The following is a 17,253-nucleotide window of genomic DNA, read 5'->3' as shown; positions in this document are numbered from 1 at the left end:
ATTTTCAAGCTATCCGTTTGTCTTCACGTTTCCTCGGAATACTTGGTTTTAAACCTCCGTCTACAATACGTTTCTTTGGAAGAAGACAGCCGGAGTTTTACAATATTACGATTATTGTTTTCTGTATGAATTCAGAATTGCCTTGCACCTTGGAAAACAAAGCTTTCAGTGGCTAAAGGAAAAAAACTGAGTCCTTGCTTCATTTTGTATTTGTTTTTCCTTTCTGAATAGTTGTACGATTTCTAGGACACGGAAGCTATTTAACCTGCTACGCTGATTTCAACATTATACTGTTGTTTTAGAGACAAAAAGTTTGAACCTCCACCAATGCAGTCCTTTGTTTTTGGAAAGCCGGTCAAGCGAACGCCTTGAGAATGACTAAAATCAACCCTTCTTCGTTCCTGCTTCTAGCGCGAAAAGAACTACGGTTATATGAAATAGTTTTCCTTAATTTTACTGCTTCATGTGATCCGTCCCTTGTAAACCCTTTTAGGATGGTAAAGGATGGTCTTCTTGTTTCGTCTCGCCCTTACATATTGTAATATTGCGTTTTGGCGTTGTACAAAAGTTAGTCTATATTTAGTACGTTCTTAAAATCCAATTTTTTCATCCTGAGCCTGAATTCGTGAGAGCTTTATGAGAAAAACGGCTCGGAAACTTAAACATTTAATCAATAACAAAGGGGTATTTTTGACCTTTTCCTAACAGCGGGTTGTTTGTTGAGTTAATCACGATAAACATCACCACTGCCCAGCATGGGGTAAAATACTTCATTTAGTGAACAAAGGACACATGGGTATAAAGAAAGACCTGCATTACGCCATCGCATAACATCAACCGCATTTTTCCACACAGAAATCGAGGCAACGGCTGTTACCAAGTCCTCAGACAAAAACCCGTTAAAACAGGGAGAAGAACATTGTGTTTTTCTTGAAGCTCTCGGCAAAGGCACATGCTAAACAGGGAATTACCTTTTGACGAACCGTAAAGGGTTTTTCACGAGAATCGTTCAGCATTTGGGCTCGGCCAATGTGCCATTTGAAGAATTCATAGTTTGTTTTTCCCGTTGTGTAGTGGTTTCCGTTGAAATACGGGGGAAGAGGGCGAGAATTTTCTTGAAGGAGAAAACAAAACGATTCTTTTAATCATTTTGGGCCCTGAGCCTTCACTTGCGTATTAAGATTTACAGAAGTCATCGCGCGGCGTTTTTGGCAAACTAAACATCGTCTTTTCCGGTTTACTTATCTCGATTCTCTCTTGTTTTTCTTCCATCTCTATTGTTAGGTACAGTTCTCGGAACAAGCTCCACATATGGTATCGCGATCGCATGAAGGAATAGGAGCAAATTAAATCCGTCGTTTATCGACACCACATCACCCTCCACCGATATATGAGAAGCGATTGGAGACCCCACCGTTCTAGGCGGAGAAACATGGACACACTGTGTAGCGCAAATCGCAAACCGGAAATCTTAATTTATTTCGTCGACTGCAAGCTAGCTTTGCAAGCATGCAAGCGTGCATTCTGTAAAGTGCATAGTTCAATTATTTCGAGGAACAGCTCGTTTCGTTCCTCCTCCGCTGATAATGTATATATTTTATGGTGAGAGCCTCTGAGTAAAAGGGAAAGAACATGAACCTTTTTTAACGTCTGTTTGTTTGTTTTCTTACTGCACCATTTCTTACCGTATGATTTTGCCTTACTAGTCCCTTCAAAAAATTTGAAATTCCAAAGACAGTCTGGGGATCTTTGAAGCTTTAATGATTGGGATAAAGTCTTTGTGAAGAGAAAGGTTTTGCAAAAATTGTTGCTCGAATATCAGCTCTTTGTACGTTAAAGATAAGATCAAACAAATCGTGCTGGGTCCCTGAAATGTTTTGAAAACAAACACTGGCAGGTTTTCCCTTGGTGGCCTATCGCGGTAAGCATTTTTTTAAATTCTGTGTCAAGGGGGTAAAAAACGAACGGAGAATTTGGCAACAACTTTAGCGACCTCATTTCAGGCGCATGCAAGCTTACATTCTTCGTAACATGCTGTGACAAGCATCGCAGTGTTCACACGTTATGAAAAACGTAAGCAGAATGTTAAAAAGAATTTTTTTTTTTTTCTTTTTAATAATCAGACGCAAGGGAGCCAGCAAAACCGAAACTCACAGCTGTTGTTTTGCCAAACAGTGACATTTTTAACTCTCCTTGATTTTGCGTCCTGTTTTCAGAGCCAGCAGCTCTACACTTTTCCTTCCTTCCTTTCTTCAGATACCGCCAATAATCTGATAGATTATCCACACAAAATTTCAAAGTGTGTGTTGTGATCGTTCCCAATCGGGATCGCTCAACGTCGTGAATAGGAAAGGCGGGGTGACCGTTTTAAAAGTCGATGTTAATCATCAGCGCTTGAGGCTGTGGAAACCTTTCGTTTTGAAAATTCAAAGCCACGTTAGTTCGTCTCCAGGATGTTATGACACTCATTGGCGATGCAGGTGCTTGAATTTCGTGCGATTTGCCTCGTTAGCCTGGGGCAAGTTGTATGAGGACGTGGAATTTTGATAAGTTTTCATTTCAACTTATTATTCTGTTTATGGTTTTTGACAGCTACCGTAATTGTAATTTCACGATGTCTGATGTTGGGCCATTCTTGGACTCAACTGTTCGTATTTTTTTTGTTGAACAAAGCATTTGACCCTTAGTTGACTCTCTCTCTTTTAATGGTTTGCCCACGAGTCAACGATTTTGACAGAAAAAACCTTTGCGTGATTTCCTCGTTCGCGTGCTTGTTGTGCAGACATGCTTGTACGAGAGTCGTGACCTGTGGTGTCTGGGTTCGTCGATAATTGCCTCTCTTTCAAAAGCATTGTTGCCCAAAACCTACCACGTTTTGATTCCAATCTCAAATACAAGAAATAAACATTAGATAACTGAAGGTCCTTTTCCTCAGAGAGACAAAATATACAAGTTAAAATTGATGCAGTGGGCACTTGAGATGTATTGTGGTATGCATGGGCGCGTATCTCTCTTTGTGATCGATCAGGCTCGATTGAAAGATTTGATTATTATTTCATCCCCGTTGATTTATTGGATATATTCGTTCGTCAGTTAAACCACATTTTTTTCTGATTGCGGAGGCAGGCTAATTCGCTAATGGCCCACAAACTCAACGAAAATTGCCACGGTTCCACCCATTTTTCGTTCCGCGAAGGAGCATGATTTTAGATGGCCCAGAATTTCCTCGAACGGCTCAGTAAAGTTTTGTTGATACGCCTGATGTAAGATTTTCAGTCCCTTCAAAGTCAAGCTACAGCCGTTTGCATGAATATATTATATTAGCTTTACTAAAGATTGACGCTTGCTCGAGTTAAAATTAATTGCACTTCGTTTGTAGACGAGGCGGGTAAAAATAGCGAATTCTTTTCATGCAATAACCTACGAACTATCGATTGACACGCAACAATTTTTGTCAAAAACGATCAGTATTTTTTTGTTCATTTGGCTATTTCAGACTTTTATGTCCTCAGAAAAGTGAGCATGACATCGATTTGAGTAAGTATTGTTTTGTGTTCTTAAAAATAACACAGTTGCCTTTGGGGTAGGAGGAGAAGAGCATTAGCCTCCAGAAAAAAAAAGGTTTTTGACCAAAGTTTTATTCATAAATAATAGGAAATTAGAGAATAAAGTGACTTCAAATTTTTATCTACCAAGTCTGTGGAGAAAGTCACTCATGTTATTCGAATTTACTGTCAGTTTTCTCAATAAGTGCGGCTGGCAGTGAATTGGGTGCCGGTTAGAAATGGACTACAGGAATGAGTTATTTACACAGGACCAAAAAGATCATGGAAATACGGCTTTTTGTTCGATACAAATTAATTGTTCGAATCTTTATTTTCCTTAAATTAGTAACTGCTTTATACATAAGTCTATTTTTGGAACATCTGAAACTGGGTCGTATTTGCTGAATGCTTTTCTTGGTCGAAATCAAGGGAACAATATATTTTCAACTTGAGTGCAAGGTGTTTGATCCTGAAGGTCTTAGTTCATGATCATGAACCGCCGTGGGGCCTGTAAAACTTTCTCGCTGCTAATATTCTCTTTAATCACTTGAAAGTTCATGGCTGCAGATCGGAAGGGATCTAGTCTTTACTCAATGCACTTGTGAGTGTCTGGACACAATTCAAGATTTGCCGATCCGTGGACGAAATTGTAGCAAAACCCCCGGCACACCAGTGCGTTTAGTGACAGCTTTCATCTGGGTGCCACTCGGCTCTTGGGGGTTGCTTTTGACAATCAAAAGTTCGAACTGACCCGCTTATACAGCACCAAATGAATTCTGAGCTGTTCAATGCGAACAAATTTAGCTGGGTAGTTACAGCTGATCCACAGTCACAGCTCGAAAAATGAGCTCGAGTGCCACAACAACAGGCAACGCCATAAATTTAAGTATCAACGGTATTGGATGAGGATATCAGCTAAGTTCAATACAAGAGCCAAAGCTTTTATTTGAAGCCGGGAACGCCTTAAAATTTGAGTGACTTTTTGGAAAGACAGCCACAAAGATTTAGCCAAGAACAAGACATTGTTTCAAAACGTAGGAAAACAATTTTGGACTTCGCTTCTTTAAAGAAGGAATGACTGACTCCTTAGAGTTTTGCAGTTTCAAGACCTCAAAAACACGCTGACTTTCACTTCAAGGTATATCGCGATATTTGCGGATCTAAAGCATGTTTCGTAAAGTCCTGGATCTTTCTTTATTTTTCCTTATCCAGTTTTAGATCACAGTGAAAGCTTCGCAATGATCAGAGAAGAAAAAGGGGATACAAGTCCCACAAGGTTTTGCTTTGTTCTATTTTTTAATCTATTCATAATAATTTGTTTGCAGAGCCAAAATGGTTGACGGATCTACGTGTTCAAAAAAAGTCCCTCGAATATACACTGAACTGTAACATGAATATAGCGTGGAGAAATTCTATCTTGTAGTTAACACCTTCTTATTGAAAATTATATGACTTAACAAAGTGAATCCAATTTATTTACGAAATCCCTGCGATTTTCGACTGCGCACGGAACAACATTTATGCATAGCTCCACGAAAATTCTAAAAATATATTTCAGCACTATCTGGTAATGTAAACGTTTAGCAGTAAAAAGGCGATGGTAAGTCAATTTCTAGCACAAAATTACAAGGCTGGTCAGCGTTTTGTCTCTTATGATCTTTAGGTGAAGGTATATATATATAGGACAGTGTAGATACCTGATGCTCGGCTGATGCACTATGACCGACCGATACGCGCGGTTGTCGTCCCACCTGGGAGCATTTCAGTAAACAAACGAAGTCTTTCTCGCTACTTAACTCATTATTTCGTTTAATTGATAGCTTTGTTAAGGGACAAAGGTAATAATTCTCGGCTCTGTCGTTACACACTTCAGTATATTCTTAAGAATCACATGCTTGAGAAACTGAGGGCTCAAAAGTATTGAGTTAATGGACTTTTAAACGATCATTTCATTTGACAAGTAGTGTTAGGAAAGAATGCCATTGCGCATACTGGTCAGTTTTAAACCTTTTCGTTTACCTATACCGGATAACCAGACGTTTCTTTAACAATGGGTTGGAAACAAGCTCCATGAAGAAAACCCCTTTTTTACATCAAAAGTTAAATGCCTCCAGGATCACTCGTGTTCACCTGTCAGATCCTTGTCCCGAATAAATAACTTTTAATAAAAACATAACTTGGTTCTTAACTCTGTTAGTAAATTGTTTAAGAGTGTAGGCAAATTACAATCTGCTAAACATGAATGAATCTTTGCAGATCTTGTTCCAATCAACACATGAAATCGATACCATCTTGTTATCTTCAGTGCAGAATGCATTGCAGATCTTGTCAAGAATTAAGCCTGATTTGATAACCTGGAGTCGTGTCTTCCATAATTTACATGCTAAATAATTTAAGTCGCTTATAATTTATCCTTTTAGCACTCGGGCTTAAGCGATAAAGAGCTTTTCCGGTTCCCCGTAGTTTTAAGAAATAATCTTTCTCAACGCGATCACGCGGAGAGCGCCATTGTGATTTGTAAAAAGCAGGAAGAAGACACTTGTGACATTGTCTTGCCGCCTTGATACCTGTCGATGATATCGCACAAACGCGGCGTTGAAAAAAAACTCTCGACCTTATCTAAACAGAAAATCTCCATAGCTTGGTCGGGAACACCTTGTGTTTTGGCTGTGTATTTGAACCGCTGTGGTGGTTCTGTATGGCTTTGTGTACGTTCCGCCATTGTCAAGCGAAGACTTTGTCGGCGAAAGCATCTCCGGAATTATTACACCGTTTTGGGTTGGGTCTTGTAATAACATTCCTATGAACGAATTTAGACCCGTTGATCGTCTTAATTGTTTACTGAAAAAATACTACCATGACTACATTGTTCTCATGTAGTGTCAGATTTCCGATAGCTTGCCTATTTGCCGAAGTACCCCTTTGTCTTGCGTGGGAAAATGAATTGCAAAAACAAGCCGAAAGTTGGCATGAGTTTCCCTAAGTAAACGTCGGTCTACAGCAAATATGCTCCCGCCACAGCACGTGCGAGTTCATTTAACCCCTGTGACCTTAATGTAATTAATTACGACTCAACTAATTCTTCGAAAATCTTTAATATGCCGCGGCATTGTTTGCCCAAACAAGAAAATAGTTACCCTCAAGAAACGTTGTGCAAAGTTGCAAAATGCAAAACTTTCTTGGAATGCATAATGCAAACATAAAGCATATTGAACGTTGTACGGCTCCTTGTTGCGTTTTTTTTCCCACGTGAAAGTCACTTCTGTTTGAATAGAGCCTTAGATCGATAAATGGGTAAAATGACACTGTCACAAGAAAACACTGCGAATAAGGAAAGGAAAGAGTGGAATTCGTAATAACTTTTTGCTCAATCATCGCGGAGTTACACTGCCAGGATGTAACACTATTCATGCGATGGCACCCAAAGATCTCTTCTTCTGAGTCATGGATGTATTTACCTATCTGTTCTATCTGTTGACAAAAAAATGATCTTAACAAAACGAATGTTTCATCGATATTGCATTGATGAACTTGAGGCAAAGTAAGCTATGTAGGGAAGGGCGTGACTTATTAAATGAACGATCCGCAAAGAATCCAATATTCAATTTTTTTTTTCATTATTGCACGATAACGGCTTTTCATTCTCAAAGATTATTTACACGTCCTAATCCCCTCTTTTGTCTCTCTCAGTGATATAGTCTTCTAGTCATAGCCTAGAGTCCCACGAGGAGCTTAGAAGTCGTAACTCTCATGCCATGAGACACCACATAGGACAGCGCACCAGGAACTTCATGCCCTACTTTGCGAATTGTGTGTGGTTTAGTTCTTGTACGTCCCACGGGGTTATGAACATTGAAGGGTTGTGAGACGAGGCCTTCGGTTTATAGTCCGACCTGAAAGTCTAACCATTTGCAGATGTGAGTACCGAGACAGGACTTTCTCCTCAGTTATAAAAGACCCTGGGTGTTTGTAAGAACTCACGACTTCCCGCTCAGTTCATAACTGAGAAGAAGTAAGTCTTGAAAATTGTAAGCTGGTCTAAAGTTCACGGTGAATTGCTGGCCTTTTTTGAACATTCGAATGAAAGCTCGTGAGCCGCAGAACTTCAATTCTAGTGTGATGTTGTATATCAAGCTGTGCAGGGTACTTTGTAACTTTAAGTTGCCGGGGCAAAATCCTTAAGTGTGATCATTCAAATTAAAATTTCCACAACAGTTCTTGAGTCTCTATTGTGACGAGTATGAAAGAGAGACGTCAGTGATCCTTCCACTTATCGCCTGGGCAATTTAAGCAAGTTGTCTCTTATTGACACCTGAAAAATTCAGGCGGTATTTTGAACAACGGGATTTTAACTCATCGGACTTCTGCGATGCCGGTGTTATGCTATACCAAGTGAGCTATGACTGAAGCCACTCAGTTGGGAGCAGGTCAATTTGTTGAGGACTTGATGAAAAATATATGACGAGCAGTTGCATGCGAGGAGCCAGCGAACTTGAAGCCAGTCAATCTTTAGTTTGTTTTAGACTCCATTGCAACCGCCTTCCAGTTTCAGACGGGTAACAAGACTGACGGACGTCTAATAAATCAATTCTACTTTTACTGACAAACTAATGTGCCCGACACTGTTAATTGTTATCAATCATTCGCAATGAATCACCCCAGTTATTCGGCGAAGCTGTTTATTATGTTGCAAAATCGATAACTTTTTTCGATCTTCTTTGGCAAAGATAGTTGTAGAGCCCTTTTTCAGTTTGTGAATACTAAGACAAGTGGAACTGAGAGTCAAAGAATTATTCATCCTCAGTCAAAGCAAACCCCACCACGTGGCAAAACGTACACTAACTAATATTGAGCTAAGAAGTCTCCACTGTCACAAATTTTCATACAAAGCAAATTGAAAAGAGACATCTCTTACAAGTCCATCTCGACCAGAGTACAGCGGTACAAGAGAGCTTCAATTTTCAAGTATTTAAGTAAAAAGAAACAATGTATGTTCTTTTTTTTTTTACAGTGGAGCTATTAACTGTGTCATCATAGAACACTCTCGCCACTTTCAACTTAATGAAATGGAAACAATTCAAAACCATGCATGAAATGATTCGGCACGCCATTGGAAGCCGAGGAAAAGCGTTCCTTGTTGAAAACATAGAAATATGAAGGTGACAAATTGATTATATAAGACAAGACAAAAATGCAATTTTTGGTAAGTTGCCCAGTCCATAAACAACAGTTTACCTTCAGATAAATCTTATTAGGTCTTTCATACAAAGTCTTCTCACATCCACGTCCTCTACGGCTTTATTCCGACCTTATAATAGTGCATCTTTATTGTAACCATTCCGTTGTAGGCCCTTGTCTTGTCCCTTTCAACGGCGTAAAGATTAGGAGGGTGGATCTCTACGCCGTCAGAGGCCGAAGCCTGATTTGGTACAGACCAGAAACTGATCATGACAAATGTCTCAGTGTCCGAAAGAGTGAAATATAGCAAAGAACTCTGGCCTCCCAATATGCTTAGAAGTTCCACAACGATCTCCTTTCTAGTCCTAACGAGTTCTTCCATGACATTTGCGGACGGCTGGTGAGTTCAGTTTATCAGCCCGGGCTTGATTCAAGAGGAATGTGATACTTCTATCCGAAGTTCAAATATCGGATAAGTCTGTTTAGATGAATACAGTTGCCCTCAATGAGTTTGTTACGAACTCACTAAGTGACCAGCTCCCAATTTGCTTGATAGCTCAATTGGTAAAGCACTGCACCGACCTTTGGATCGTAGAGGTCATGGCTCGAGTCCCTTCAAGCCTGGAGTTTTCAGTCTCTGGCTTTCGTTAATACTGGTATAACTCTTTTCCTGATGTAGCTGTTACATGCAAGGGATGTGATTATTAAGCAACGTTTCTGGGACTGAAAGAGGTGCTCAATTATAAACCCTTTGAGATTTACAAAGAATTGACTTCCACCAAGGAACCCATGACCTGAAACATAATTGTGCCACAGCGTTTTAACAGACCGAAGTATTTTCATTTCTATATTGATTTTCCCTCGAAATCAGAACGTTTCAGCAAATCAAGCCTCATTATTTTCCTTGGGACTGAAAATGGTCACTCCGACATGTGATCCGAAGTTTACTCCAAACTCCTCAGTTCACTTAAGTCTTGGTTGAAACTGAGGGTTGTGACACAGGGCGGTGGAGGGTTTTTTTATTCAGTTTCACCACAACAGAGAAACAGGCTGTGGTGGGGGTCGCACAACAGAGCGAGGCTCCAAATTAAATGCGCCCTTTTACCCTCCCAACCATGATATAGCACAGAAGACAGACCACAACACCGGGAACTACATGCCCTACTCTTTGCGATAAGTGTGTGGGTTCTTTTACGTCCCTCAGGATTATGAACATTGATGGGTTGTCAGACGGGGCCTACGGTTTATCGTCCTTATCCGAGAAGACTAAAGAGTCTAACCGTTTGCAGATGTAATTACAAAGGCAGCACTTTCTCCTCAGTTATTTAAAGACTCTGAGTGTTGGTCCGGCCGGAGTTGAACTCACGACCTCCCGCGTGACAGCCTGGTGCTCAACCAACTGAGCCACCGGTGCGCGAGATTGCTGGACATGCACAGCTCCTGCTTTTGCATCCTGTCGGACTCAAAGGCGTTCTTCCCACTAGTATGACGTGGGACAACAATGGCCTTGGACGAGAGAAATTGGTGTATAGGAAACAACCGAATAATTGAGGTTCATCAAATTAGTTGCATGCGTGGAGGTAGATGAACCACCGTAGAATAGATTTGTGAGCTGACAATTTCAGCGTTAGCCCTTAGTTATGAGAGCAAGGGCTGATAATAATAATAATAATAATAATAATAATAATAATAATAATAATAATAATAATAATAATAATAATAATAATAGTTGGCGCCATTTTTACTAATTAACCAATCCTAGGCTTGCACCTTACGTCATGCTGGCGGCCATGTTGATACGGAACTGAACAATCGCAATAAAGTCTTTTGGGACGTCCATTTCAAATAAAAAGCCCATAAATGTGATTGTTGAAATATGCCAGAATCTCTGTCGACACGGAATTGCAAATGCAAATGTTTTCAGGCCTTCTTCGTTTTTTAGCGAGTCTTACAAAATATGTGAAGCAGCGAGGCATGCCCCATCCACACTAATGCCTTTTCGAAACTCTCCGTTTTCAAAAACATCCGGATCCCTAAAAACGGATAAAAAGATCTGCGTACACACTAGTCGTATTCGGCCATCCTCACCAGAGACTGAAAACGGAGATCTAAAGATACTTTTTTGATACCAAGCTTTGTTTACGTCTTGAGTGCGGGAAAGTGAGGCATACTGAAAAAGAATATGACGTCACACGTATTCGAAAACCTCCGTTTTCAAAAGTGTCCACTTTCAAAGGCGTGGACCTCCGTTTTGAAAACCGTTTTTGTGTGGACGGTCAAATATAAACGGGGGTTTTGGAAAACGCAGTAATGTGGACGGGGGAAAACATTCCCTGAAAGCTAACCGTTGTAAATAAGTGTTTTCTCTCTCGCTCTATTTCCCTCAGCTTTACTGTGTTCTTCATTGAAATTTTTGCTTCTTCTCCTTCTTCCGCTTCTCTCGAGGCTTTCTTCGCTTAAATTTCTCAAATGTTTTCGCCTCTTCTCTCGTGCTCTTTGTTGGCGAAACGGAGCGTTCTTCCAGGAATTACATTTCGTTAGAGAGTCCGTTCGGTATTTAGGTCCTTAATTTCATGATATGCTTTAACAGTCAAAATTAAAATGTTGAACTCAACTTCGGCCTTGAATTGACAGGCAACCAATGTAGTTCTTTCAAAATCGGGCAAATGTGGTCGTATTTCTTTTATTTGAGTAGGTGAGAAGACGTGCAGCAGTATTTTGAACAATTTGACGTTTTTGCAATGTTCAGATGCTGAGAGAGACCAGATAAAAGAGAGTCACAGTAATAAATTCGAGGGCTAACGCAGCACGATGCACCACCAAAGTTTCCGTAGAAACTGACTCCATCGTTCATCTGTTATAAAAAAGTTAAAGCGGCCCTCTATAGATGAATGATAGCGTGCATAATTGCTCAAAGATCTAATAAATATAAGTTTATTATCCCTAACGCGGATGTCTTGCTAAGATGCTTAGAATGAAAAGAATTTGTACTGTTTCCGCTTCAATGCAAGAGAGAAGATTAGAAAAAAACGCAAATTTGTCAAAATAAGATCATGCCTTCTTAAAAACTTTCGCGATATATTTGTTTGCTTATTGTGGCAAGCTTGTTAACGTTATTAATTACAAATTCGGATGAAGGTGAATCGCTTTGCTACCCAAATCCGTTGCTTTATGTACCGTCTGAGCTTCTCTGAGAAACGTGCTGCATTTTCTCGCCCAAAACAGATTTACATAGTACGACAATATTAAAATTGAAAAAAAAAAACTTTAGATACTTGTACTTACTGCTAAAAAGAGAACTGAACGATATCTCTAATCCCTGCTCTACTAGCTAAAACAAACGAGGTTTTGACGGGTGAAACTCGCTTTACATCTCGTAAAGAGCTTAGACGAGTATTTCCTTACAAGCCAATGTCCCGCGTAACTTGGCATTAAAGAAGGAGATTTGGGAAATCTTAATAATATTCTTCTACAAAGTTTTTTTTCTTCTAAGCATCAGATCAATACAAATCAGTGCGTTCCCTGTCATAAGGAGAAACTCTTTGTGATCCATTTGTCGATTTGACAGTGGGCCGTAGCAACAGTTTTCGAAGATAGAACGAGATTAATTTAATCATTTAATTGGCCAATCACAGTAGGCGTGACAATCCAATGAGCCAATCACATTACAAACAAATGCATGCAATTGGTGCGTAAGGCGGGAAAGAATGTGGTGCCAGTTTTTTAGGTCATCAACTTTCAAAATACCTTTCCTTTTTTCTTTGGTTCAAAAGAACCATTTTATAAACTACAAATCACAACGCGACATCAGAAACGACAGCCAACGGTATACCTGACTGCTATTAAACGTTATTTCGTTGAGTCATTATTTTATGGTTTGTCGTGCAAAGGAAGCCTTAAAGTGCTTAATATTGACCTTGGCTTTAAATCTTTTGCAACTCTGGATAAAGAATAATATAGTTGTTCCACTCTATGTGTTTACATTATTTTAGGTACTTGAAGTAGACATTCTCCAGAGCTGACAACAATTTGAATTTGCTCTGTGAGGACAAGAGGAAACAAAACAATCTCGAAGAAAAACGATTCCGAGCAAGGACAAAAAATTCGGCCATTTCTTAGGCATCCCGTCCCGCGGGAATTAAACTCTGGACACATCGGAGACTATCAATTGCACTCTTCTGCGTTTGTCTGGCCATGGTCACAGTTGTGGCCAATTAACCTCAAAATCAAGAGTTAAATCGGGTTTTCCCGAGTCCTTGAGGATCCTGATCTTATCCCTATGGACTATTCAGATCACTCAATTTAATCCATCATTTCAGGAAGCTCCAAATTAAAGAAAATCAATGCTGGAAATGTGATAGTTTCCTTCCGGAATCCTCTGTTCTGCACTTCAGTACAATGTTGGCTAAGTTATTATTCCGGTTAACTGGGAGTTAAAATGAAGTGTTTGCGCGTAAGACAATTTGCGTGACCTCATAGGTATTATAATTTTTTTTTTTTTGCATATCATTTTGTCAACCTAGCGTCAAGTGAGATCTTTTGAGACAACTTTATTCGCCAATGTAAACAATATTTTTTTAAGACAACAGACATTTTAAATTCTATTGTAAACAATACTTGTAGGAAACGGGTTTTTTTTCTTCTGAGAAAGTTTGCGCCAACCCTGGGAAACATGGTTTCCAAAATGGAAATTTTCTGTTTCATGAAGGTCATTGCCAGTCAAATTGCCTTTATAACTCATTTGTCTGTCTACTTGTTCGTTTTTTGTAACTAAATAGAAACTACGAGATCGATCGAACACGCGCTATTCGATAAGCAGCTCATGTCGCTAAGCAACCATCTACGTCTACATATTCCAGCACTCGGCAAAGTCCTTTTGACTTATGGTTGTTTCTGCTTAGGTGCCCTCACACACCATAAGCCTTTTAGAGACAACATTGCCAAGCTGGCCCCTTCTGCTGGACAACGACAACACCAGGGATTCCATGCAATATTCTCCTGGAATGGTGTGTGGCTTATTTAAGTCCCACGGGGGAACTTATGAACATAGAAGATATTTGTGAGAAAAGGCCTTCGTTCTATCGCCCTTATCCGAGAGGACTTGAAGGTCTAACTATTTGCAGATGAAATTACAAAGGCAGCATTTTTTCTTCGATTATTTCAAGATCCTGATCCTGATCCGGTCGGGCCTCTCGCATGAAATGCGATGGTCAGCCACCGATGCGCGTTGTAAGCGATAGCACCCGAATTGCTCGGCCAGCTGAACATCGAAAATTTGTTTACCTTAACATTTTTGTAATAATAAATAGTTCTATGTAAAACTGCCCCTAATTCATGCTTACCTAAATATTTCATTATTTCTCAAGCACAGACCATTTCTGACGCCATCTTGTTTGGGGGGGGGGGGGGCAGGAAGGCGGCTAAATTACAGTGAATGTATCGGATTTCTTAGCCGAATTCAAACCTCTATAACTCCGCTGCTATCATTCACTAAATGGAAAATTAGATCATTGCACAAGGCACAACGTCCGAAAATTGGACATTAGAAATCTCCTCGTGTCGCTTCAAATTTGGCGGGAAGTTGCATAATTTTGTTTACAAGGGATTATATGAAATTTCCAAATTTCGTTTACGGTCGTTATAGCTTGATTCTGATCGTGATAGTTCACGAAAATAATCTCATTAGAAGTGCCTTTGGAGAGAGGTATTCTCGCTATCCTCAGTCATCGGACCTTAAAGGATTTGGAATGATTCAAATTCGGCAAAATTCCCACACATTCACTGTAATATAAGCAGTGTTTGCCCCCAAACCAATATGGCGTCAGAAGCCATGAAAAGTTCTATTTTAGCTCATTTGGTTGAAGATTCATCCGCTTCGGGTCCAACATATTACTTTAGGTTCTTTCAACAGTTGAGTGCATCGACTGTTTCCGAAACGGAAGGGAAATTGGCGCCCCAATCTTTTGGATATTGCGTACTATGATTCGCTGCAACGAGAACGAAATCCAGAGAATATAGACGGAATATGTTCTCAATAAGGCTGGTTTACACGTACGACACAAGCATAGGCATAAGGATATTTACACGTGCAATAAGCCTAAGCAAAACGTGACATACGCAAGAGAAGAAGCCTTTTGGCGCGAAATTTGATTCCAACATGGCGGGCTTATGAGAGTACGAGGAGATCTTGCTGTTTGTGCTTTTGCTGAGGAGAAGAAGTAGAAAACTACAAATAGAGGGAAAACCAAAGAGAGCTTAGGCGAGGGAGAAAACGAAAAAAACAACTGCGACTACTACATCCTTCCATGCTAAATTCTTTCTGTTTCTGTCCTTAAAATTTCGAGCAGATTTATCATTAAACAACGGATATTTTCCTACAGCCTCTGCTGGACGTTCGTGCAGTTCTGTAGTTGCTCCTTCCGCATTTTGGAAAAAAAACGCACGTGAAATTGTAAAATTGGCTGACAATTGTAAAATATCCTCACTGCACACAACTGCCCTGACAGGGGAGGCTAAGTTATGGAAAGAAACCTGAGACTGCCAGGGCAATTACCGCCACCAGGGGAGGAGGGAGGGGCGAAAACTAAACGTACCTGAAACCGAAATTTATTGAACTGGTCGCAAGGCGAACGAAACAGCGATATTTGAAGCGAAAGGCCGCAATACATCATGCGAGCATCGCTCAAGTACAGCATGAAGGAATTCGAAGAACTCAGACCTTCCCGTGCGATGGGATTAATCATGTATGCAGTGAGAATAGTGTTTATGCTTCCGTCGCCCCGGTTTACACGTGCGACGAAACGACGCAAGCATAAACGCAAGCACAATAGGCCTTTTGCAACTAACGATCACATGGTACAAAATCCGCCATGCTGGAGGGCAAGCTCATTATTATTCTCCCACTGGGACATTAAAACAAAGAGATCTGAACCAGACGACCTTGACTTGCCTTTGTTTTGATGTCCCAGTGGGAGAATAATAATGAGCTTGCCCTCCAGCATGGCGGATTTTGTACCATGTGATCGTTAGTTGCAAAAGCCCTATTGAAGGAAAAAATGTCCATTATTTATCTTGTGCTTACATGCGTTGTTGCGACGTACGTGTAAACCAGCCTTTATCCGTGAGAATTGTATTCGTAAACGTGGAAACTAAGTTTAGTTTAAAAATGCTGTTCAGTTTGAGGAATGAATGTGTCCCGACTCACCTTCAGTCACACGGGGCTTGAGTTTGTTTGCTCTCCTCTCTGCTTCAAGAAGACGTTTCTCTGTACAGTTTGCCCATACAAAATTCTAACAACTGTGTTAGTGCGCGTGCAACTGGCTGAATACTCAGAAAGCTTTGATCTCGACTTTTATTCCTGAGCAACTTTTTGTTATTGCAAAAGTGAACTTGAGAGGAAAATTTTGTCAACGTAAAACTTTATTTTAGTTTCCGCTGTAAAATGGAACTGATTTTTCAAGGAGCGGTTAATTGTCGCTAAAACAAATAAAACCAGTTTTCAAGAAAATATTCGAGAAGTTGCAAATAGGACGTTTTCAACCAACCTCTAGAGACACCAATAACAGTAGAAAAATGTACGACTTATGGTGGACGAACAAAAGAAGTTAATGAGGGATCTTTTGTTTTCGTCCACCAATATGGCGGCGATGACGTCACGCGAAAACCCCCTAATTCCCAAGGGGGTGGGAGTCAGTGTTATTAAGTATGCCAGTGTAAAGGTGATTTTGATTTTAATAAAATGTTAGAAAGACCATTTTAACTTCTGTAGCCAGCTTCGTCTCGATTGACAGTGGGGAATTAAGATCTACGACGGGGAACGTCGACAAAAACGCCACAAAACAGTACAGCTTGCATTTTTGCACGTATTTTGCGAAAGGCTGCATAACAACAATTTGAAATCACCAAATTTGAGGTTTTGACGTCAACTTGAGTGTACAAATGTGAACCTTTCACTCTCTATTTTGACGTCGAAACTGATCGTACCCAATTTATTTCATTATTCTTTGTCCATTTTGTGGGACGTGAACGAGATGATGAAATAATCACGAAAAACTTGCGCTATTGCAAAATTATGTCTTGAGATGACGTTTTCGCCTAATCTTTAAGTCGCTAGCTTGTTCCGAAAACTCTTTTGGGGCTACGGATAAGCAGATTTTGTTATGATATCCAAAGATTACGTGTGGATGAATGGTATTAAGTTTTTCTCCTTTGCTTACTGACATTTATTTTAGACAGAACAACGACAGTTGGCATGTTTGTCTGCAGCTTAAAGTCTTATACTTTACCCTTTGAACTTTCAACGTATTTGTGGTATCCTTATTACTTGATCACGACATAAACGTGACGTATGTCCATTTTGAAAATAAACAGACAGAACTTGATATACGATTGGCCACTAATATTTTAAAAGAATCTGTGGTTGCAAGCTACGCCTTTTTGGAGCTAGCTTGTTACTTGGGCTTTCCGAGGGAAACGCCTGAAGTTAAATTACGGCTTCGTTTTTTTCTTCTTGCGAGTCAAAAACCGCACT

General features: G+C 40.0%; 1 protein-coding gene and 1 long non-coding RNA gene across 15 annotated transcripts in view; both read left to right on the top strand.

Annotated features, from left to right (window-relative positions):
- LOC138038519 (insulin gene enhancer protein ISL-1-like) overlaps window positions 1-1,651 on the top strand; it is a 48,702-nt gene extending 47,051 nt beyond the window's left edge. For all 14 annotated transcript variants that reach the window (XM_068884408.1, XM_068884413.1, XM_068884412.1 and 11 more), the window contains one exon: window positions 1,285-1,651. In XM_068884408.1, the coding sequence (XP_068740509.1) occupies window positions 1,285-1,350 (66 nt within the window). In that variant the 3' untranslated portion in view covers window positions 1,351-1,651. The remainder of the gene's footprint in view (window positions 1-1,284) is intronic.
- A 1,898-nt stretch (window positions 1,652-3,549) lies between these two features.
- The window catches only part of LOC138038518 (uncharacterized), a 15,714-nt gene continuing 2,010 nt past the window's right edge, over window positions 3,550-17,253 (top strand). Inside the window, exon 1 of the long non-coding RNA XR_011130247.1 lies at window positions 3,550-4,821. This is a non-coding gene — a long non-coding RNA (uncharacterized lncRNA). The remainder of the gene's footprint in view (window positions 4,822-17,253) is intronic.

This window comes from Montipora capricornis, chromosome 2 (assembly GCF_036669925.1).
Source record: "Montipora capricornis isolate CH-2021 chromosome 2, ASM3666992v2, whole genome shotgun sequence".
Lineage (NCBI taxonomy): Eukaryota > Metazoa > Cnidaria > Anthozoa > Scleractinia > Acroporidae > Montipora > Montipora capricornis.
This window is presented reverse-complemented; position numbering and strand designations above follow the sequence as displayed.